At 46.2% G+C, this 24,373-nt stretch overlaps 1 protein-coding gene, 1 long non-coding RNA gene and 3 other non-coding genes across 6 annotated transcripts; 4 read left to right on the top strand and 1 right to left on the bottom strand.

The window, feature by feature from the left end:
- Window positions 1-426: 426 nt before the first annotated feature.
- LOC115657277 lies at window positions 427-7,788 on the bottom strand. Its single transcript, XR_004001946.1, has 2 exons — window positions 7,701-7,788; window positions 427-2,319 (listed from the first exon to the last, which is right to left on the bottom strand). It is a non-coding gene; the product is annotated as an uncharacterized LOC115657277 (long non-coding RNA).
- NCL (nucleolin) lies at window positions 7,717-19,070 on the top strand. 2 transcript variants are annotated; one of them, XM_030574894.1, is made up of 15 exons: window positions 7,717-7,830; window positions 8,994-9,104; window positions 9,812-10,049; window positions 11,008-11,139; window positions 11,763-11,927; window positions 12,197-12,283; window positions 12,593-12,728; window positions 14,161-14,297; window positions 14,895-15,021; window positions 15,217-15,350; window positions 15,888-16,014; window positions 16,185-16,336; window positions 17,077-17,203; window positions 18,150-18,388; window positions 18,600-19,070. In XM_030574894.1, the coding sequence occupies exons 1-15, from the start codon at window positions 7,813-7,815 to the stop codon at window positions 18,680-18,682; spliced, it is 2,013 nt and encodes a 670-aa protein (XP_030430754.1). In that variant the 5' UTR covers window positions 7,717-7,812; the 3' UTR covers window positions 18,683-19,070. The 2 variants fall into 2 exon arrangements, with proteins under 2 accessions (XP_030430754.1, XP_030430753.1); XM_030574893.1 differs by having other exon boundaries at window positions 11,008-11,154.
- On the top strand, window positions 12,453-12,520 carry LOC115658150. The gene has a single exon (XR_004002183.1). It is a non-coding gene; the product is annotated as a small nucleolar RNA SNORD82 (small nucleolar RNA).
- LOC115658151 lies at window positions 16,515-16,583 on the top strand. The gene has a single exon (XR_004002184.1). It is a non-coding gene; the product is annotated as a small nucleolar RNA SNORD20 (small nucleolar RNA).
- LOC115658145 lies at window positions 17,389-17,526 on the top strand. The gene has a single exon (XR_004002178.1). It is a non-coding gene; the product is annotated as a small nucleolar RNA SNORA75 (small nucleolar RNA).
- Window positions 19,071-24,373: the final 5,303 nt, after the last annotated feature.

The raw sequence follows: 24,373 nt of genomic DNA, 5'->3' as shown, positions 1-24,373 counted from the left end.
TTCAGTTGAATCCAGTATTCTTCACTTCCCAGCTTAAACTGTTGCAGAGTTTGGGTCTGTATTTTTATTGTGGTAGTGTCTAGGAGGCCCATTTAAGAGAACAGGGCAATTATTGAGTGATCCCTCCCATTGCCCAGTCCCAGTTTCCAGCAGTCAGAGGCTTAGGGACATCCACAACATGGGGTTGCATCCCTGACCATAATCACTAATAGCCATTGATGCTCTTTCCTCCATGAATTTATCTAATTCTTTTTTGAACCCAGTTATGGTTTTGGTCCGCACAGCATCCCCTGGCAGTGAGTTCCACAGGTTGATCATGCATGGTATGAAGAAGTACTTCCCTTTGTTTGTTTTAAATCTGAACCCTGATTCTTGTGTTATGTGAAGGAGTAAATACGTCCTTATTCACTTTCTCCACACCAGTCACAATTTCATAGATTTTTATCATACTCCCTTAGTCATCACTTTTTCCAAGCTGAACACTCCCAGTCTTTTTAATCACTCCTCATATAGTCCTAACACATGGACCATGTTGCATTAAATGGGTCTCTAGCTCTAGAGAAACAATGTAACATAATGGACTGAGCACTGGATTGGAAGCCAAGAGTTCCTGAGACTAACTGCCACTGCCTCCCTCTGTGGTCTTTGGTAAGTCACTTTGCTGCTCTGTGCTTCAGTTTCTCCATCTGTAGGTGGGATTTTGTGGACTGACGTTTGTGAGGTTATTACTACTATACTCAGGCAGTCATTGCCACTACAGTAGGATTCCAAAGAACACTTTGCTACAGACCGTGACACCTGCTGTGGGGAAATAGCGTGTTTTGAAGACTGAACACTCGGCTGTCCCTGAAGTACATGAAACCCATGTCTGGCAGCCCTCCGTGAGCTGAGGCAAGGAGAGAGAGAGACCACACGCGCCAACCTGCTAGTGCCTTGGCCAGATTGTTTAGAAATGAATTTGGACATCAGATGACTTCTTCCTTGAGCATTAACTTCCGGGCAAACTCCTCCTAACCGTAACAGTGGTTGCTGGGCACCTCAGACAAGTCTGGGTCTGTTCTAAGCAGAATCCAGCATGATCCCATGCATGGGAAATTCATGACTGGCCACAATTCAGCTGTTTGGCTGACTCAGCGGCTTCCCTTCCCATGGGAGGGATGCAGCACTTGGGAGGGAATTGAGCACCACAGGTAGCAGTTTGGTGTGGAGCTAGGCCACTGCAGGTAGGGTGACAGTACAATGACAGACAGACAGTAACGCGGTGCTATTGCAGTGCCATAGGGATAACAATCAGCAGAGCTAGAGTAGCCATGGGGTGTAATGCAGTGCCCCAGTGGTATTGCAGCACCTCGAGGGTATAGCAGTGCAAGGAATGGAGGGCAGCGCTAGGGGTAATTCAGTACCATGTGGGCAGTGCAGTGCAGTGCAGTACACCTGGGGCGATGCAGTGTCACAGAGGTGTCGCAGAGCCTTGAGCAGGGAGGCAGTGCAACAGGGTTAATGCAGTGGACACGGGGTCGGGGGTCAGTGAAAACATTCTTCCTTCCCATTTGGGTACTGGGCTCTGTCCCTAAGCAGCACCACATCTCATTGCTGTGATTCACAAGCAGGCTGCGTGAAGACAGAAGACAATGCCTTGGTACCTGAAAACAACCTGCTGCCCTCCCCCATTCAGAACACTCGATGAATAACTGATTGAGTAAGAAATGTACCAATCTGGTCCTTGCCAACCTCAAGCTCTGGCTGGCTGCCAAAGCTGTCCCTTTCATTCTTTGCTGCTGCCTCCGGGAGAGCCACATCAAAAGATACAGGCTTGGCTACGCTTAAAAGGTTTATCAGTGTAACTACATCGGTATAGCCATTCGAGCAAACCCTCATATGGGAGATCCAGTCTATAGTGGTAAAAAAAAAGTCCTTTCACCAGCATAGCTTATCCCAGTCCCCTGCATGAAATAGGCTGGCAAAATGACATTTTTGCTGCTATCACTGGACTTATGCTAGAACTTTTATTAGCACAGTTGTGTCAGCAAAAAAAATCACACCCCTAACCGACAGCTATGCCGCCAACCCCTCTGAGAGCAGCCCAGCCTTTAGTGATGGCAGGAGCACAGGCTGTAAATCCACTAATGTAAAGGCAATTACAAAGTATAGCACAATGAGCCTCACTCCGATGCCATGCGTCTTAAGAACAATGAATGGCACCATGGGACATCCAGGTCCCTGGCTCCAGCAGTGGCAGCATGGTGAAGAGACGCCATGGGGAACTTGAGAAATACTTCAGGGTTTCCAACACCTGCATCAGCAACAGTGATGTTTTCTCTAAAGAAAGAAAAAGAGTTTCAGTGGCAAAAGTTGGGGAGGATTGAAATGATCCTCTGCAGAGCTGTGAACCTAAACACCAGGGAGCTACTCAGGAGCCAGAAATGAAAGTGATTAGAAACCCAAAATGAAACCAGGAATGAATGAAAAATTCATTTCATTGCTCTAACTGCGTGAAGTGCAGAAAAGTAAACAAACAGCATGGACTGTGAAAAGTGAATGAGTTATTACAGATGATTTGTGTGTGAATGGTCTCTAGCATTGCCACATACAGAGAAAAGCGCAGGATAAATATTGACAAGACAGGGAAGGGGGGAAATGAATGCACACTTTTGATCATATTTACTGTCTGGACTTTTAGAGGTATACAATGCTGGTAAAATGTGATTGAAGTTATCCTTAAGAGGGAAATGGGGGGGGGGCAATTTTAGGAGCATAAATACAGCTTGGGAGCTGAGTGGTGACTATAAAGACCAGCGAGAAGGTGTGCTATTGGAACAACAATGGAAAGTTTTAAGATAGAGAGATACTAGGGTTGCCAACTCTGACTGAAGCTATTCTGGGAGATTTTTTTTTCCCCCAACATGTCATAATGTCATTTTCTTAAAATATCCTATTCAAATCTGCTGGACTGCTTTCAGTAGTCACTGGGAGATGGATGCTGATCCCAGGAAACTCCAGGCCAATCCTGGAGGGCTGGCAACCCTAAGAGACACAGAGAACAGCCCAAATTCCCCCTGGACATCTAGTGTGCTAGAGGATCTAGTTACATCTTGGTAGCAGTCGATATGGTTAAAACACTGTCCAGCCTTGCAGTAAGATGGGACCAAACTCTATTATCAGATGATGATAAAATTTCCAACTTCGCAACCAGCTCCAGCAATGTGTTTTTGTAGTGTGGACAGGCCTATGCGCATAAGCACAAGTTGTCACAGAATCACATACTTTAAGGTCAGAAAGGACCATTATGATCATCTCACCAAGAATTCCCTGTGTACCACGGAGCCAAACACCTGGTCGTGTTGCCATATGAAACCTAGCTTGCCCAAGGCTAAAGGGTGAAATCAGTGAGTATGGCCCGGAGAGTGAGCTAATTTAGACACCTGAAATCCAGGGATGCCTTTCTCCACTTCTGCAACTACCTAGCTTAGTGGTACTAAGACTTCAGGAGCTCAGGAGCCAAAGGAGAGATCAACATTACCCAAAAGAGCCACAAACGTGTGAATTTTTTCATTTCCTATTTTATATGTATATAATGTACATGTTATTCTCACAGCAAAATGACTGACCAAATATTTTATCAACTACAATTGGTTAATAACATAGTAAAAGCATCCTGATTGGCTAATAACTTAGATTGGCTAATAATTAAATCACACAGAGACACATTAAAGAGCCACTTGAAGTCCATAAGCCTCAGTGTGAATATCAGTGATCTAGATTCATAGATTCATAGACTCTAGGACTGGAAGGGACCTCGAGAGATCATCGAGTCCAGTCCCCTGCCCTCATGGCAGGACCAAATACTGTCTAGACAATCCCTAATAGACATTTATCTAACCTACTCTTAAATATCTCCAGAGATGGAGATTCCACAACTTCCCTAGGCAATCTATTCCAGTGTTTAACTACCCTGACAGTTAGGAACTTTTTCCTAATGTCCAACCTAAATCTCCCTTGCTGCAGTTTAAGCCCATTGCTTCTTGTTCTATCATTGGAAGCTAAGGTGAACAAGTTTTCTCCCTCCTCCTGATGACACCCTTTTAGATACCTGAAAACTGCTATCATGTCCCCTCTCAGTCTTCTCTTTTCCAAACTAAACAAACCCAATTCCTTCAGCCTTCCTTCATAGGTCATGTTCTCAAGACCTTTAATCATTCTTGTTGCTCTTCTCTGGACCCTCTCCAATTTCTCCACATCTTTCTTGAAATGCGGTGCCCAGAACTCACAATACTCCAGCTGAGGCCTGACCAGCGCAGAGTAAAGCGGAAAAATGATTTCTCGTGTCTAGTTGATTGACAGTGATTAGTCAGTATAGACAAGGGCAAATTATATTCGGCATTGTGTCAGTTAGTTGTGGGTAGGGGCAGGGAGTTTTATGGGCCTGTGGTGCCCATGCTCCAGCAAATTCAGGGCCCTGGATCCACTAATGTTCAGGGCCGGGTGTCTCCCCTGGTCCTGCATGCCGCCCCCGAGCATCCCTGCCTTACCTATGCACTGGGCAGCGGGTGGCTGCCCCCTGCAGCTCCGTGCTGCCCTCCCTCGCCAGCCACTGCTGACTAAGGGAGCAGTGCTGATGGCTGGCTGACTGCTGCGCCTGTGGAGGGAGGAGGGGAGGAGGCGCAGCAGCATGGCAGCTCCCCTGCCAGGCAACTCCAAGGGGGCTTATCTTGTCTGGACCTCCTGAGCCGCAGCCTGGGACTTGCGTGAGTGTCATGTCGGGGGGGGGGTGGGGGGAGGGAGCTCGCTGTTGCCAGTGAGGAGAGGGCTGGGGGGAGTCATCCTCTCTGGCCCCAGCCCCAGAGCAGCCTGCCTGCTGCACCCCAAAATGTGAACTTCTCAACCCTGGCCCAGCCCCACCCCAGAGCCCACACCCCCAGCCAGAGCCCTCACTCCCCCTAACCCTTTGCCCCAGCTCTGACCCTCCTCCTGCCCCATGAACCCCTCATCCTCGGCCCCACCCAGCAGCCCTCACCCCAGAACCCCAACCCTCTGCCCTACCCTGAACCTGCTCCCACACTCCAAACCCCTCAGCCCCATCCCATTAATTTTGTGTAATAATATTCAACAGTGGGGAAATTTTTAATAAAGTTACCCAGAAAAAAGGAAGAAAAGGGCAATTCATCAAGTGACGGACTGAGTTCGACCTCCAGCTTGCAAACAAGTGCTACAAAAGAAAGATGTGGCAAATCTAACAAATAAGATAAGGAGTTTTCATCAGTCTTGGCTATCAAGATTTACGTAGTTGGAGTCCAACAGCGAATTAGAGCTTTTTGCTTTTGAGGGTTATTGATCCAAGAATGCTGGGTTGTTTCCGTATTCAACAGAGTATTATTAAAGTTGATATTCTTAGTTAAATAATTTTTTCTTAGGATACTGATATTGTGCAATATAGGGAAACTATTACACACTTACTGTTTCCAGTCCATTTTTACATTATTTTAAAAAATATATATTAGCTTACAAGGCAGGTGTGGCGGTGGGAGACGACTTGGACCCATTCTGGGCACCACCAAAAATTATACAAACCTGCCGCCACTAGTTTTGGGTAAAGTCTACTGTGTCCGAGTTTGCCCACCACTAGCTGACATGATGCTGATTACAACTTGTCCTTGTCTGCACTGATGAGTCAGACCTGGCCAGCATCATGTCCCCTAACATAATAGTTAAAAAACGTGGTTAAATATAGTTTAGTTTCCTAGTAAAGACAAGCCTACGTTGAATTACAGTTTTGTCCTTTTCCCCCAGCCTGTAAGTCCCCAGAAAGAATAAAATAATAGTGGCAAAGAAAAGTTTGAACTACTTTCCCCTTCATCTTAAGGGAATGTTAACTACGATTACATTAACTTGATCTGCAAAGCTTTTCTGCGTTTTGTCAGCTCACGTGACTCACGGTTCATGAAGATTGACTCCTGCTTTATTATTTTTTGGTCAAAAAACCTGTTTTAATGATTTTAAAATTAGAGGTTCTGATGCCCCATCCTGGATAAATCCCAGTGAGAGCAATTTAAACTCCAGCCTCTTGCTGATTTAACTGATTAGCATGGTAAGCAGATGCAAAGAGCCTTCCCTTCTCTGTCACATGCCCTACTTACACATTGGTTTGGTTAAAGTTTTTACATTGCAGCCTTCCAGTACAGAGTGGGAGGGGAACTAATGTTACAGACACTGGTTAGTTAGTGACTAAGATGTCGGAGGGGGTTGTGACATCACTCTTTCACAGAAAATGAAGTTATAGGAGCTACTGACACAGCAGATATTTTAAGGGTATGCCTACACTTTGAGATGGGGTGACATTTTATAACATAAGCTCTTTGAGGCAGGGATTGCCTCTTACTCTGTCTTTGAACAGTGCCTAACATAGTGGGGTCGGGACCTTGATTGGTCTCTAGACACTATCATAATAAACATGATTGATAATGGTAGAGTTGTTAGCTAAAATGTGCTGGATTCGTACTGGTCGGGATGTGACATTTTGGATGGTTTGTACAAAATAGGGTCCAACAACAGCAAAGATCATTTACTGTGTCTGATGGAATCTGTCATCTGCATATTTTCATGGCTCTTACATTTTGTGCTATTTAAACTCTGCCATTGGAAGCGAGCAGAACTCATGCTCTGGCCTGTGCTCGGCAGGGATGTCTACACTACAAGTGAAGGTCTGATTGTAGTAAGGGTATGCATAGATTGTAATGCAGACAGGTATCACCACAGACTCGGAGTGCCAGGGTATGCATTCTGGTTGCTAACCCATGCCATGCCAGCTACTCTATTGTTACTTAAGCTAGATTAAAACTAGCACCAGTATGCCTCGCTGTGCTACTGCACCTTCACTAGCACCGCTGATCTTCCCCACAGAAGAGCAAGTGGAATGAGGTAGAAACAAAGTACAGAGGGTAAAGATGGAAGGAAAAGAGATCATGATGAAGAGACTGGGAAAGAGAGGTGAAAAGTGGGTATTCTTAAACACAAACCAAAAGAAAGGGGAAAAGCCTTACCCAAAGTAAACATTTGACCCTGACAAGGGATCCATGCCTGAGGCGCTACGAAGTCTGTGAGGGTCTTTGCTATCGACTTTATGTGTAAGGAACTTAGATACCATGGTGATGGGCAGCAGGATAAAAGAGATCGTAGATCAGGGAAGAAACCACCCTCAGGAAACCATCCTCTCCACCCATCACCAGCCCAAGCCCCCCTGGCATAATTCCACCTAGCCCAGTCCTATCCCCAAGGCTGGGTGGTCCCATTGCCAGACCCCCAGGGGTAGGCTGATCTCCAGCCTCCTGACCCCCAGCCAGGCCATGCGGTAACGCAACGACCCCTCTGACTCCCTCTCCCCAGGTGCACGTGGTTTTCCTGGAGCCACGTGCTGCTGCTCCTTTACCACCCCCTTCCCCCCATCCCAGCGCAGCCACCTATTGGTTACATTGCGCCTTCTCCCCAGCGGGCACGACCTCTCGCTGTAACGCGCGCTCCAATTGGTCAGTGGCAGCCCCGCGCGGATTGGTGCGCATTCCGCCCTCGGAGACCGGCGATTGGGCGGCATTTGGGCGGGCGGGCAGAGCTAACCGCGACGCGGGCAGGGGTTGGTCCGGCGAGGCGAAGGGGGGCGGGACAAAGCATAAGCTGAGGGAGGTTGGGGGGAGGGGCGGTGCTCTCACTCTTTCGCTTCAGCGCAGGCCACAGTCGAGTCGCTGCTCCCGGCGCTGCCTGTCGCACTCGGACCCAACCGACCCGGACCGCGCGCCGGCCCGTGACGCCCCCGCCGCCATCATGGTGAAGATCGCCAAGGTGAGGCCCGCGGAGAGCGCGAGGCCGGAGGGGAGCGGCGCGCGCTTGCGGCGGCCAGGCCCCGGCCCCGGCCCGGGGAACGGAGGGCCCGAGGCGGACCCTTGCGGGCCCCATGCTTGAGAGGGGCGAGCGGCGGCCAGGCCCCCGTCGGGGGGCGGTTTCTCGGCTCCCCGAGAAGAGGGGTTTCTAATCCCCCCCCACCCCCCGCCGCAACCCCGAAGGCCGCAGGTTTCAAGCGGCCTCTCCCAGCCCCCGAGGCCGGGTGCCGCATCCCGGCTCCGCGACGGGCCGCAGGGCTCGGGGCGGTTTCTAGGCCTCTTTCCGGCCTTGGGGGGGAGGGGGAAGGAGGGTTTCTAGGCTCCCCTCGGGGCTCGCGACGGAAGCTAGGGGGTCGGGGCGCGCGCGAGAGAGAGGAGGCGGGGCCGGAGGCTCGCGCTGCCGGATGGGAAGGCCTCAGGCTGCGTGCGCCGCGTGGGGGGGCGGCCACGTGGTGTCCCCGGAGCAGACGCACGCGGCCCGGGCCTGCCTGTCGCACATGGTGCAGGGCCCTTTGTCGAGCCCTCCCGGCGTTCGGGCGGGCCGGGGAAGCGCTTGGACTCCCCGCGCTGCTCGCGGCGCTGACGGTTCCTCCACCAGGCGTGTGGGCTCCTCGAGCAGCATGGCCCTGTGTGGGGGGAGGAAAGTCGGGTGTTAGCCGTGACCTCACATAGGAGAGGGATGGCCGCCCCCCCTCCATCGCTCGGCTTTATTCATCGTCTGCACGTGTGTTAACCTTACAAACCGAGCAGGCTCAGGGAGAGCGCCGCGTGGCTCCAAACCTTGTTCCTCCCACGGGCAGAAGTTGGTCCAATAAAAGATAATACCTCGCTCACCTTGTGTGTCAGGTTCATGCGCAGGCATTTTAGAGGATCTGAAAATGATGCATGGTACAGGGTGACGAAGACCAGCAGATTTCTAAATTTGATATGAAACTAATGGTGCCGTGCAGTTGTAACAATTCTGTGTGCAAGCACAATTTGGAAACAATTTTGCTAAAATGGGATTTGGCTTAAATGTTTGACGGCTTTGGTGTATTTTACATTGGTTTATAGACTTTTTTGTAAATTGGAAGATTAAATGTGTGAACTTTAATGTATGTTCATATTTTACATTTTGTCTTTAAGACTGCGAAGAATCAAGCCAAACAGAAAAAGGTGGCTCCTCCTCCCCCAAAGGATGTTGAAGATAGTGAGGAGGAGGACTCCTTAGAGGAAGAGGACAGCAGCGAGGAAGAGGTGATCATTTTACATCTGGGTTTTATTTTGCTCCATGCTACTTTGGGAATAAACTATTTATTTGGGAAACACAACCCAGAAGGCTTCGGTGAATGAAATAGGGGAATAAATACAATACGTGATGAGAAAATACCATAAGTGATGAGACAAGGAACTAGCATTAGCAAATGGATATTTTGAGTGTAGTTAAATAATTTTTCAAATCTGGCACTGTAAAGGTTTGAGTCTGTTGTGGAAAGGCTGGCTTCTTGAGTGCTAAACTAATTGTATTCTCCTTTCTAATCCTCTCCCATAAAGATAGGGAAGAAAACACAAATTAGCTAACTGGGCATTTCATCAGAAACTAAGTAGTTCTGTCAAAAAGGGCACCTATTAATACTCAGCTCTTACCAAGGGTTCTTAATATTTGTTTCTTTTTATACTTGGTAAACCCACCCCCTCCATATGTCCTAGATGTGAAGGCAGAGAGGGGCCAGAAACAGGCGTAGAGGTGGCACAAGTTCACATGGAGCAGGGATACTTATTATATATGTAAATGGGGGACAGGCCTTTGGTTCCTGGTGAGCTGCCAGCGTGGCTTAACAGTTGGTCATGCGGTCTTTTTAGGCACTGCAGCAGAGAGGCTAGTTGGATGAACGGTTTGGTGGGTTTAATTTAATCTAATTTAGGAGTTGTGTACACTCATTTGACTTGTCTGTTTCTCTAAGGTTGTTCCTCAAAAGAAAGTGGCAACACCAAAAGCAGCAGTTACACCTGGCAAAAAGGCTGCCACTCCAGCCAAGAAGGTAGTTGCCACTCCAGCCAAGAAGGTAGTTGCCACTCCAGCCAAGAAGGTAGTTGCCACTCCAGCCAAAGGAGCTAAAAATGGAAAAAATGCGAAGAAAAAAGACATGGAAGAGGAGGAGGAGGAAGACGACAACAGTGAGGAGGATGAAGATGACTCTGGCAAGTCAAAATTCCCTTTTCTGTTAAATGCTTTGCCATAATTGAACAAAATTACCTCAACCTGAATAGCTCCTATTTGTCCTTATCACAACCAGTGCGCAGTTCAGCACAACTGGCAGCTTTTAGTCCAGTGAGGCACAGGGTTTGTATAGCAAAGGAATAGGGTAGAGAAGTCAGCACTAAAGTAGCAGAGCTGTTTGGGGGAAGCTTCATGGGCTCCCTGTCGTGCATGGTTCACGCCAATGATTAATTTGTTTTTCACAGCTTTGTTTAGCAACATCTCATAGACTACATTTCTTGAGCAAACCTGAATTAACCATATAAATCAGGGATGGGCAAACTTTTTGGCCTGAGAGCCACATCTGGGAGGGGAAATTGTATGCAGGGCCATGAATGTAGGGCTAGGGCAGGGGACTGGAGTGCGGTGTATGGGAAGGGGGTGCAGTGTGCAGGAGGGGCCTCAGGGCAAGGGCTTGGGGTGCAGGAGGGGTGCGGGCTCCAGCCCGGCGCCGCTTACCTCAAGCAACTCTGGGGTGGCTGTGGGGCTAAGCCAGGCTTTCTGCCTGCCCTGGCCCTGCACCACTCTCAGAAGTGGCCAGCATGCCTGGGGGTGGGGTGGGACAGGCGGCTCCGCTGCGTGCCACCTTTGCCTGTGGGTGCCACCCCTGAAGCACCCATTGGCTGCAGTTCCCCATTTCCGGCCAATGGGAGCTGCGGGTGGGCAGTGCCTCCAGGTGAGGGCAGCACACAGAGCCCGCTGTTCCCCTCTCCCAGGGGCTGCAGGGATGTGGTGCTGACCCTCTCTGGGAGTGGAGCCAGGGCAGACCTTAGCCCTGCTGAGCCACGGGGCTGGCAATCCCGTGGGTCGAATTCTGCCCACAGGCTGTAGTTTGCTCTCCCCTGGTATAAGTGCTCGTTTATAGCAAACAGACTAGTGAGTGATAAACTCTTGTTACAGATGAGTCTGAGGAGGAAGTAGCAATGCCTGTGACGCCTGCAGTCAAAAAGCCTATACTGGCAAAACCTGTGGCAGTATCTGCAAAACAAGAGTCTGACGACGATGAGGAAGATGACGATGAGGAAGATGACGATGAGGAAGATGACGGTGTGTAGACTACACTGGTTATGGGAAGGCTTAGAGAGTATATAATTCTGATCATTTATAAAATGCACACGTTTTTAGTTGGCTTGAACCTACAGAGGCTGACATGGCACTAATACTGTACTGAGCTCTTTGTATTATTGAAACTAGTTGGCTTGCCCATTTCGCATAGGGCAGACCTGATTTTATAAGGCCATTGATGCCTACAAATAAAACTATATGTTAGAGACATTAGCAGTTATTTCCAATTTCTGCTTTCTGTGGTGATTGTTACTACCTACTGGACACTACTAATGGTAGAGTACGTCTACACTGCAATAAAATGTCCACAGCTGGCCTGTGTCAACTGACTCAGGCCAGCCACAGGTGTTTCACTGCAGTGTGGACATAAGCTCAGAGACCTCAGTCATGTCCAGGACCCAGTTGTGTCAAGCACTGTAAAACACACATTGAGTCTCTGCCCCAAAGAGCTTGCAAACTGAAATGGATAAGACGAAAGAGGAAGCGTGGCCCATTTTACCAGAGCAGAAATGAGGGTGGTGAAGATTCCTTGCTCAGTTGCACAGGAATTGAACCATTCCCAAGAAAGATCGTTTGCTTTGATGTTTCAGACTCTGAAGTTGAGGCAATGGACATAACCCCAGCAAAAGGAAAGAAAGCTGCTCCAGTGAAAGCTGTTCCAATGAAAGCAAAGGCAGACTCTGAGGATGACGATGAGGACGACAACGATGAAGATGAGGACGAGGAGGAGGAGGAGGAGGAGGATGAAGAGGAAGGTGAGCTGAATGTTCTATGCTTATGTAAATCCCTGCTGCTTAGTAATACACAGAACTCATCTACAGCAGCAGCAGGCAAGAAGTGTGTCCAGCCCTGTCTTCCAAAGCTGGAACTGATGAACACTGCTTAAAATGATGTGAGGAAAAATCACAATGAAAGTTTCTTAAGTTAGTCAAGTACTGATCCAGCAAGATGGGGCTGGGTGTTTCACTGGATGCCTTGCTTTTTTTATTCTAAAATCCTTCTAATGTATTTTCCTGTACCTCAGAGTCTGTGAAGGAACTTCCTGGAAAACGAAAGAAGGAAATGCCCAAGCAAAAGAGTGTCCCAGAAGCCAAGAAAAAGAAAACTGAAGGTATGTTAGTATGGTGCATCCCAAAATGTGAGTGCAGCTAAAGCCAAGGCTCCCCTTACTGCAGTGCTCCAGAGAGAATGTTCAAATTTTCTTCATTTAATGTGGGAAGGTGCTCGCTGGGGAACTTGCACTATGGGGTTTGAATCTTTGGCTTTTATATGGTTCTTCCAGCACAAATGATGAATACTAGGGACTTAATACTGAAGTCTGATGTGACTTTGATATAAACTGATGTGCTATAGTCCTCTAGAGTAAGATGCCTCCAATTTGATCATCCCTTTAATTGGCCTAACTTCATTTTTCTTAAAGAAACTGCTTCAGCTTTTTCCCTGTTCATGGGAAACTTGAACGCCAACAAGGACTATGAGGAACTGAAGACTGGCATCAAGGAGTTCTTTGGCAAAAAAGACCTTCCAGTTCTGCAAGTCAGAATTGGTAATTCCAAGTAAGCTCTTCACTATAATTCTGCTGCCACTGTTTCTTCATACTAAGCTGTAAACGACTGGCACAATTAAGAGGCATAACTGAGACAAACAAAATGTTTAAGTGATCACTGGGTACTATGTGGAACTGTTTAGCCCAAGTTCAGCCGTATGCAATTCTGAACAAGGTGGAGCACTTCCTCTCAGGACTGGTAGCTGCTTCAGGCAGCATGGCCATACCAAAGAGGAAGGCTGCAGCCTTCATTTTATGCAATTTACGTATAGCCCTTGTTTGGGCAGCTGAATCTAAGATATTCTACTTTCTAAAGAGCTATTTTTTGAGTGTCCTGGGGGCAGTTTGGTTTCATTTTTCTGAAAATATTTAGTACTGAACAACTAATTCTTACTAGTTCTGTGACTTGGGGAAGTGTCCATTTGGCAGATGTTGAAAGCGGTTAAGTGACTCCTGGGAAGGCACAGGAAATCTGTCCTGATTTGAATTCAGGACTGCTTTAAAGACAGCTACAAGGTGTGCTGGTTTGAGATGTAACTCGTCGATGCATTTGGATCTCTAAATTTGAGTTCTAGTCTGAAAACTTGCTGTCTTAGGAAAGCAATCAACATGACAGATTCCATGTCAAGGGGCACAGCTCTTCTGACTACCGTTAGTTGGGTAAGGTTTGTATTTTGTTGGCTTGCACTGTAAAGCTGCTTCAATCGTTAACTCTTCTTTTGAAGGCAGCTCTTAGAGTGCAGTGTACACATACCCTAAGGCTTTCTCTGCACTGGACTTTTGTCAGCAACACATTTGTTGTTCAGTGATGTAGGAAAAAACACCCCCCCACGATAAAAAATTTTTGCTAACCAAAAGTACAAGTGTGAACAGCTACCGCTGCTCGGGAGTGGGAGTTTTTGTTTGTTTTTTGTCTTCGGGAGAACTGTCTCCTGCTGACAAACAGCGGCTACACCGCATGCCTTTTAGCGGCACAGCTGTCACTAAAAGGTGAGTAGGGTGAACATAACCGAAGTCCAGTCCTGATTCAGTTTTGAGCCCAAGTCCCCTTTCCATCCACACACACATCAATCTGACTCGTATCAACAAGCAAGCAGGATTTCAATCCTAAGAGGGCCCTACTGTGATTCTGGTCTAAACACTTGTCATTTTGCAGTGTGGATGCAGCGCAAGCCACAGGCCGAAGTCAAGAGGTCTGTGAAGTGCAGGGTGGGTGCAGTAGCGTGGCTGTGAGACCTGAGTCCAGCAGTCGTAAGCTCAGGTTTCCAGTGCAGTGTGGATGCTTAAGCCTGGGTTTGGAAACATCAGCTCCATAAGTTTGGGTTGCACAGACCATGGTTTATAATGCAGCGTAGACATATCCTTATTGACCACACTTCCACAATGTGTTCTGATACTAATTTCAAAGTTCAGTGTAGATATTAAAATCTTCCTTCTTTCAGGCGGTTTGGCTATGTAGACTTCTCATCAGCTGAGGATCTGGATAAATCCCTTGAATTTAATGGGAAGAAATTCATGGGTTTGGAAATCAAACTGGAGAAAGCAAGGAGTAAAGAAATCCTTAAAGAATCAAAGAAAGGTATGAAAAAGAACAAAAGTTAGTTATCTGCTAGATTTCTGGGTAATGCATCTTGTCGTGTTAAGCAAGCCCGTGACTGACTCTGCTACTGGCCTGTTCGGTTTGGTGTTTTAGTAATACCTGCAGAAATGGTTAATGGCTTTTTTTTTAACTATATTTTTGTTGTATCTTCATACTGGTCAAGAGGGAAATTGCACCTCTAGTATAAGCACTTTGTTAATCAGAAACCATTAGATTAGTTTAATGTAACAAGTTCTAGTTGTATTAGTTCACTGCTTCCTTATCAAAGCCTTGTTTTATGGGTTGAGATTTTTCAAAGTATGTCTTAAATATGGAGACAGAATTCAGTGTGATCTGGATTGTGTTTTGGGGAATGTTCATATTACCAGCAAAACAGCATGTGGTAAAGATATCTCTACTTTTGGATGTGGAGCCCTTAATGTGTAAAATTCTAGCTGTTTCTGGCACAAATATAAAATATCAACTTTACTTGTGGTTCAATGATATAATTGAATTACTTTAGCTTTTCTGGTGCTGGCATTTTGTTCACTGTGGTACAGTGTGCTAGGGAATCATAATTTTTTTGTCTTTTTATAGAGAGAGATGCCAGAACACTCTTTGTTAAGAATCTACCTTACCGTATAACTCAGGATGAATTGAGAGAAGTATTTGAAGAAGCGCTAGAAATCAGGCTAGTGGCTGGCAAGGACGGGAACAGTAAAGGGTATGTAGTTGTGATAGTTTAATTTTTTCCCAGGCATGCGTTGCCTTTTTAATGTAGACTGATGTCTTTTTGCTATCTTCAACTGCTCATTAGAAAAGTGAAATTCAGTACTTGTCCTGAAAGCATTATTTCGGTTTTAGCTTTTTGCACATATTCAGTGCTCAGCTTGTTCATCTGCTGTCTTTACTGTTCTAGGATTGCCTATGTAGAGTTTAAAACAGAAGCTGAGGCAGAAAAGGCACTAGAGGAGAAGCAGGGCACTGAAATCGAGGGTCGTGCCATCATCTTAGACTACATAGGAGAGAAGAGCAATCAAGAGACACAGAAAGGTATTTATACAGCACTATAACGTGCTAAAGGTACATGATTACCAAGACGGGCTAGGTAGGCTGTGATGCTATCACAAGCAAATCAGAGCAGTTCACAGGAAATCCTTTGGGTAACATGGAGGGAATCCTTTGTATTTCTTCCTCTTTTTCTTTCTACTTTCAATCCCATACACTTCATACCATCTTAAATAGTTCTAAAAAATCACAGTGGCTACCATTCTAGTTTCCATATTAGTGGGAAAGAGGTCCATCAGTTCAGACTTGAGTCAACCTACCCCTATCATGCTGGGCCGTGTGAAACAAGTACCTTCATTCTCTAGACCTTGACCGAGAGAGGGAGGGTGTGGTACATTGGTAAATATTCTTGGATGTGAGGATTTGTTTTGAAGGCTGTTAATACAGCAGCACCTTGCACAAAGGAGCACTTAAACCATTCTTAAATCCTTTGGAGTTTTAAGTTACACAGCGATTCTCTAGTTCTGAACAATCTTGCTAGATAAATGTGCAGCTCTAAGTTGCCTTTCTCTTTCCTGATAGGTGGAGAGTCAAAGACCCTAATTGTGAACAACCTCTCATACAATGCAACAGAAGAATCTCTTCAAGAACTGTTTGAAAAAGCTTCTGCTATCAGGGTGCCACAAAATAACCTGGGCAAGCCTAAAGGGTGTGTAAGAGTGGAGTTACTTCATCCCCTTCTCCCAACCAAACTAGCGAAACCTAAGTGATCCAGCCCTGTAGTAAAGATTTGAATATTGGCAGCATGACTTGTTTCATGCTATTTAGGACCCATATGGGAACAAGTCTCCAGTCTGATCAGAATTTCTCTCCACCTAGATATGCGTTCATCGAATTTTCCACAGCTGAAGATGCTAAGGAAGCTTTGAATTCCTGTAACAACACAGAAATTGAAGGCAGAACAATCAGACTGGAATTCAGCACACCAGCTGGACAGAAAGGCAGTGGTAACTCCAGAGGAGGATTTAGTCGTAAGTGCCCTATGCTTTATCTTGACCTACAGAGGTTTTGAGACTTTGGTTCAGCTAGAATTCATGTACACTTAATTCTCTTTCCCAAAAATCATTTCATGTGGACAAATGTTGTGGAAAAGACCTGCTTATCAGATGTTAGGAACAGTGAACAACAGCAAGAGTTACTTTTAAGAGATGGATATGATGACTGAGATACCGATGAAATAATCTCAAAATTCCTCTGGATAGTAAAGTACTGATCAGGCTGTGTTGTTGGAGTTACGATTATGCCTTCACGACTGAACTCATTTTTTGTGAGCATTTCTGTTTGTAAATGCTTCAAGTCCAACAGGACAGTTGTTTTTGTGTGGGTTTTTTTTGTTTTTGTTTTTTTTCCCCCAGGTCAGAAACAAAGGCGGGGTAATGTCTTGGCATAAGCTGCTAATATTTTTATCTCTTTTTCTTTTAAAATCTCGAAAGAAAAACACCGTAGCTGTTTGTATGTCAGTCACTTAAATGTTTTTGGCCTTTCTATTTTAGTAGTTGTGGCCCAGGACAGCGGCCTTGTAATGTTGATGTAGATAATGGTTTTTATCGGATATCTCAGATTAGTCCACAGTGTTCAACTGGCTAACATCTCCTTTTTGAACATAAACGGGCTTGATGTATGCGTGGCTGGGAACCTGGCTCATATATCTTACCTAAGGCAGAAACTTTACCAAAGTGGTTGATCTGAAAATGGGTTCTCTCTTTTTTAGAACAAACCAAAACACTGTTTGTCAAAGGCCTTTCTGAGGACACCACAGAGGAGACGTTGAGGGATTCGTTTGAGGGTTCTGTCAATGCCAGAATAGTCATGGACAGAGACACTGGCTCATCCAAAGGGTATGTTAAATTCTGATCTGGAGATTGTATCATTGGAACCTGGAAGAGGTCTGGATTTAATCGATTGAAATCCCAACTGATCTCAAATTGGTGGTGTTAACATTGGCAGCTAGTTGCGAAGAGGAAACAGACATGCAATCTTGGATATTCTGTTACACCTGGGAACAGTAAAGGTGTAACAGCCTCCCTTCTCAATGAGCTCCTTCCTGCCGTAAAATCAGTGGCAGCCTGTGGATTCGCATGAGAAGAAAATTAAGTGCTCAGTGCTGGCATATTCACCATCTTGCTTCAGATGGATGATTAGCCAAGGCTGTGCGACACTGTTGATGTGTGTTGTTGTGTAACAGGCTGTGCTTAGTCCCATGGACGGTCATGAAAAATGATGGTGTAGATCTTCTGCTCTGACTGCCAGTGGGCCAATATTAATAGTGCAAACAGATCCGTCATGATGAGGTTTTACACTGCTGCTCCCTCCTTCCTCCCCGCCCCCTCCTCCTGTACTCATACCAGTTCATTAAATTGAGCCTCTTATGGGATATTTAAACGTCACAGCTTTGATCCCTGGGCCGACATTAGACACACAGTAATTTGGACTGAAGGTGTTGTGAAGAAGCAGCATAGTCTAGGGTTCAGTATGGAACTTGCCTCCTTCACATTTAGCATGCTTACTGCAAGGAGCAGGTTACACAAACAAGGCACATTTAAAATTGGCATGGTGTTAACAAGCTAGAACTTTGAAAGACTAAAGCTTATAGGATGGTGGGAATCCAAATACAGTGGAAACTCCACCCCTCTTCCCCCTTCCCCTCCCCCCCCAACGTGTTATCTTTTTAAATGCATAAGTTAGTGTAACTTCAGTATGCATGGTATTCTGGTGAAGGGTGGAACTGCTGCGTGGCTCACTTTGATGGAAGGTGAACTCTTGTCTTTTCACTATTTTGCATAGATTTGGGTTTGTGGACTTCAGCTGCCCAGAAGATGCCAAAGCAGCTAAAGAAGCAATGGAGGATGGAGAGATTGATGGAAACAAAGTGACTCTTGACTATGCCAAGCCCAAGGGTGATGGTCAGCGTGGCGGTGGATTTGGCGGTGGATTTGGTGGTGGATTTGGCGGACGTGGAGGAAGAGGAGGACGGGGTGGACGAGGTGGATTCGGTGGACGAGGTGGCGGCAGAGGATTTGGAGGTACGAAAGAAGTATAACCAAAGCTTGGCATGTTATCAGCTGCAGTCTTTGACTTATCTGAAATGTTGCCTGACTAATCCCAGGCCAGGCACATAACTTTCAGATTCTCTGAAGTGGCACATTGGGATACTAACTTGCTTTCCCTTCCATGTGCTGTCCATGTACTAACTTCTTGCAATGTTGGTTCCTGATCTCTCCAATTTCTTTCCAGGTAGAGGAGGTGGCTTCCGGGGAGGCAGAGGAGGAGGAGGAGATCACAAGCCACAAGGGAAGAAGATAAAATTTGATAACTAAGCAGTCCCTTTTCCTTCCTTCCTTCCCCTGCTATCTGAAAGGACTCTGGGGTTTTTATTCTGTCACCTTGTTTTGACACGGAGCCTTCTGAGGACATTCCAAGAAGCAAAGCAGTACTGTGAGCCACTTGGGAAAAGTATCATTTCAAAGAGAGCGGCAGCTTGACTGCCTGGCTATTCAAGTGAACTTTTTAAAGAAATGAGTGCTAGATGTGGGAGTTTCCCCTTGTCTGTGAGTTGTCTTGAATTTATAACGTTTTACCCCATGTACAAAAATATTTTTTTCCCTATAAATTTCCGTAGGTTTTTTGCTGTAAAAATGCAGACCATTTTATCATTTTTTGTGCTTCGGCACCCTGTCTCAGACAGATTAAAGGGCCTGAACTGGTGCACGTCGTCCTGCCATTCTTCATCAGGTGCTGAGGAGTTAGCAGTCTGGGACAGGAAAGCAAGCGAGCTCTAGACTAGAGCCCTGCATGGGATTGGTGTAGGGTCCCTGCAGCAGGACTGGGATCCTGCAGGACCCACTGTCATAACAGGAGTGGGTGGGACCGGGATTAAAAGTAGTCCCATGCAGGGCTCCACTCGGGATGGACATTTGAAGCTGTTTATATGAAGCAGTACTAGTTTGTCTAAGATCTCTGCTGTGCCACCTCTTGATGCTCAAAGAGCGCGCACTCTAACTCACCACAGAACGGCTGTTCCAAATCCCATTCCTGTGCTCGCAAGCCTCCAGAATCGCAAGTTGCTGTTTGGAAGGCATGTAGCCGCTCAGTATATAGGATCACTCTGATGGTAGGGTGGACAGGTCTAAGATTTAAAAACTCCTGCCTTGAAAGAGAGTGGAGGGAAATACAATATTATGGCTTGGGCAAATCATACATACATTCCTGATGTGAAAGGGCCCAGTGGTGTTAAATGCCCAGAACACTTGCTTTAGCTCTGTGCCCCATATGTTCAGAGTTACAGAATCTAGCTCTCTTGGTTAGGAATAAAACCTAAATATACACTGATGGAACTTCATCTTCCCAGAACGTTAACCAGCTTCATTGCTTTAGTTCTAACAACTAATGCCTTAACTGCATGTCTGTTTCGTTGCTACCTGATGTAGATGGGGCTGGGAATTAGGACTTCCTGCCTGGAGGAAAGGAAAATGTGGAGGAAAGGAAACCTGTCTCTGCTCCTATGACTCAAGTAATGGCGGTTTAACTAAACATTTCACTAAATAAAACGTGGCCAGCTAGACAGAGCACATCAATTAACACAAATCAGACTGTTCCAAGTTTAGATGTCATGTAGTAATTAAGTTAACTGTCTGATGGAATATCTCAAACCAGACAAGTCAGGGAGAATTTTAGAGGCTTCCTGAAAGATGCTATTCTCTAATGTAACAAAACTCTGAACAGTGTGAGCCTGCTACTTCTGTCAGTTGCTGTAGAAGCTTATTTGAACATCTGCACACCATCTGGAGAAGGTAAGAGATCCATGACAGAACAAGTCATCTTGTACCTTGCTTTGAATGCAAAGCTGATAGAGCTGAAATGCATCTGCCTGACCCTAGATGGTGGTGAAATGACTGGTGTAATTTTGTAGTATGGCAGTGTGTAGAGGCCCCATCAGGCAGGGTGGAGCCATTGTCTTGGAGTAAAACTACAGCTATTCCGAAGTGTTTAACATCTGCATAGACGAAGACAGGCTGGGAGAAGGAACTCCTCCCCATTCAGAGCTGCAGGCCTGATAGGTAAGCACTTTGCCCCTTGTAACAGAAGCTCTGACGCAGTTCCATGGGAACACCAAAAGACATATTTCAGGGGTGTGAGCACGATTGTTAGCTGTAATTACACATACATTTCCTATGTAGTCTGGGATATCATTAACCTGTGTGGATTTTCTTTCCTAGAAAATGAACATCTGCCTTTTAGTAATGTCAGATTACTGAGTACAGTACTGATTTTTTTAAGGGATGTTTTTCCACACTTTTGTCTTTAAAAGCGTGTATGTGTCAGCTCTTATCTAGTTCTCTTTTGTGGGAGAGTTGCGTTACATGTGTATCTCAAGAGAGCATTGGAGACTAAATGTAGCATAGATTCTGTGCCCTATGAATTGGGTAGAACATCACATACCACAAGAATCTGCTGTATTCTACATAATCAAAGGTTTTAAAAAGTGGCTTCTGTGTGTGTGTTTGGGGACCTCCTGTTCTCTGCAGCACTTTGCACCTAAAAGCCACTGCAAGGTATCTTCATTCTGGGACAGCTTGCAATGCCTAGACGTTCTACTTACTTGAAATCTCTTTGTGAAGCTCATTCCTGGTATCTGCAGATCTGTCCATCTGTTAGTGAATTTATTCCTAGTGATGTGGGGAAGTGTTATTTACATGGGGGAAACTGAGGCACGCGAACACACTGATGAGAAGCAGGCCCTTTGTCACTACTCCAGATGGAAGACTTAAGAGGAGCCAGAATCAAAATCCCCATGAACTCCAGTGGTGCTGTCTTAACTGCTCTTTAATAGAAGAGGCTGTTTAAGTATTAAGATGAATTGTATAATGTGCTACTGTCAAAATACTCAACTGCACTAGGTAAAAGCTTCCTTGATGTGTGAAATCTTCAATCTACTGGCCTAGAATGGGTTCCTTTCTACACCTGTCGGTACCCAAGGATGATTCCTTTCTAAAGCCTCAGTGCAGCTGACAACAGCAATTCCCACTACGCTTGCATTGTGGGATGTGTAGGGTGACATACAGACCTTGCAAGCAGCATAGCGGGCCTTGCTTCCCATCTTCTGTTGCATTTGTATGACTCAAAGTCCTTTGAGTAATAGGTGACAACTTGCTGGGGTGGGGTGATCCATGAGCTTGCGGGCCAGCCAAATAAAAGGGCAGAGCACTTTTAGGGGCAGGTCTATATCCTAAATCCGCATCCCTGAGTGATGTGCTGACACTGCTCCTACCTGTCCCAGAGGGGGAGTTATTAAGCTGATGGGAGACCATTTCACTAGACATGCGTAGCTGCACTGATGTGAATTTCAACTGCTGACCTTCTCTAAGATCTTACCCTCCCCCAAGTCAGCAGCTTCGAGGGGCCAGAGGGTTGTGCACAAGCCAAGCTGTTGGAGCAAAGGCCCTTGCTGAAAACTTGTGCCTAACGTTATGTCTGTGCCCCCTGCACAGAGGGTGCATCTTGGAACGTGGAAGAGATGACAGCCTGTCTCTTCAGCCTTGCAGCTGTCCAGGCCAGGAATACATCCATTTCCCTTTATGAGATGAGTGACAGTAACACATGGATCTGTACAATCACGGTCAAGGCAGCGGCTGCTAAACTGTATCCTGCAACAGGACAATGGTGGTAGAAATTTCCCCTAGTAACTAAGCTCTAAAACATAAAACAAAAGCACGTGAGAGATTCTCAGATTATAACCTTAGTGCCATTTTGAGTGCATGATGTTGGGGTTTTACACCGTGGTTTGATGTGATCTCTAACTTTTCATTGTATGTAGTTTTACTTGCTCAAGGAGAGTCTCTTCTGTACATAATCTGGAGTGCTATGCATGTCCTTGGGGAGGTGGTGGGAACTATCGTACTGTCAGATCAGTCGCTGGCAGCTTAGAATGGAGCGCGAAGGTGTCTTTTCCCTCAAACTGCATCTCAGGTGTGATGGTTAGTGTGGGATCATGGCAACTTTGGCAAAAGTACGTGTCCGCCTTTCATAAAGACATTCTCTAGAACACTGGAGTACCTCCTGGGCTGGCTGTCCTTGCTAAAAGTACGGCTCTTGAAGTGTACGAGAGGAGCAGGGCAGATTGCTCCTTGCCTGCTGCTCCCCTGTTTAAAGCTGATGCAGCCTTTCTTGCTTGTAACCCCTTGCGAGGCAATGCCTCTGTGAGAGGGGGCACGGGCTGGGAGTTATCCTGCATTTATTCTGATTAGCTAACGCCACGATCCCTACTAATAAGCATTATGGGACCTTATACAAGAGGAGCTGCAGGTGGTCCCATGGAAGCTGCCTCTCCTTTGGTGCTTGTGGTGCCCATAGGGCCCAATTAAAATTGGGCTCATTGGATGGGGTGCTGTGCAAACAGCAACACCTGCTCCAAAGAGCTTAGTTCCTTTCCAAAGCCACCCGCCCCGGGCACTATGAAGTGCTGACTTACTTTCCTGTCTTCTACCTCACCGGTGCACAGAACAGTTCACAAAATTAAAGCTGCGACTTTGTAAACGTTCCATGTCCTGGAACAGGGGTTCTCAGACTTTTGTACTGGTGACCCCTTTCCCACAGCAAGACTTTGAGTGCACCCCCCCCCAATGCATTTAAAAACACTTTTTGATATATTTAACACCATTGTACATACTGGAGCCAAAGCGGGGTTTAGGGTGGAGGCTGACAGCTCATGATCCGCCACGTAATAACTTGTGACCCCCTGAGGGGTCCCGACCCCCAGGTTGAGAACCACTGTCCTAGAAGGAAAGCAGAGACTAGAAAGCACAAGAGTCATGACAGCAATAAGATATATTTGAAGTCTTTTAACCAGTACTCCCCAGGCCTGCTAGGAGGATTTGGTGAATATGATTTAATTTGGGCTTCAGCCATTTTAGAAGATGTGTGGCTGCTTAGGAGCAATACCAGCAAATGGTCGAAAAGGCTCTGCTGCTATTCTCTATAGGAGCACTAGATGGCAGCATTTGCTTTTAGCAAGGCAGGAAAAAGCTGGTTAGGGGATTTTTGCACGTGAGATTATTAGAATCTATAATAATCTCCTACAACTCAGCCTGAAAGCCTGTTACTGAGCTTTGAGGGGTGGGGGGCTGCAGGGAGAGAGCCTGGGGGAGCTGTGTGGAAGCAGGGTTGGAGCACTTGTTTTGTTTTCTTATTTGCTGAAAGGCTGGAGAGAAATCACTTGTCTTTTGCAGGAGTGAAAGGGGTTGAAAAATCCAATCTCGTTAAAGAGATACCAGGATTACCAACCCACAGGCTCCGAAATCATGTCAATGTCCCTTAAAATCACCAGCTTGATTTAAAATCATGAGATTAAAAAAATGAATTTTAGATTCTGTTTAAGAACATGAGAACAGCCATACTGAGTCAGACCAATAGGTCCATTTAGCTCTTCCAACAGTGACTAATTCCAGATGCTTCCAAGCAGGCAATTGCTGAGTGATCCATCCCCTTTCTTTGCCTTCTGGTGTTTGAGCCTTTAAGGGGCTATATTTTCCAGCTTTTCTGGGCAATCCAGCTGTTTACTATTTTGATTAAATGAAAGCTGAAATTCTAGGTACTTATCGAACTCCGGGAGCTGATGCTTTAAAAAACCACCAAATACTATGAGCCAAGAAATAGAATCATGAGAGATGGGAAACGCTGGCCATCATCAGAGCAGACAGCATGAAGGAACCAGCTCAGGGTACAGGCCTCTGCTCTGTTTGTTCAGAAACTGAGTTAAAGGACTGAGTTTAAAACACAGCTACAGCCACAGAATGTGTCTGGGCACTTAGCGAGGGTGGGGGCTTGGCAGTATGGGGTTTGAAAGCAGTGCTGCATCTGAGACTCCACAGACTAAGGTTGTGTCTATGCCATAGCTGCACTTCTCTGGCAGTGCAGCTGTGCTGTGGTAGCACCATGATATAACCGCTTCTTACATTGAGGGAAGGGGGGGAGGGTTCGCCAATGTAATTAATAAATCTCTCTGAGAGGTG

Source organism: Gopherus evgoodei, chromosome 9 (assembly GCF_007399415.2).
Source record: "Gopherus evgoodei ecotype Sinaloan lineage chromosome 9, rGopEvg1_v1.p, whole genome shotgun sequence".
Lineage (NCBI taxonomy): Eukaryota > Metazoa > Chordata > Testudines > Testudinidae > Gopherus > Gopherus evgoodei.
Note: the sequence above shows the minus strand (reverse complement) of the source record. Positions and strands in the feature narration are given on the sequence as shown.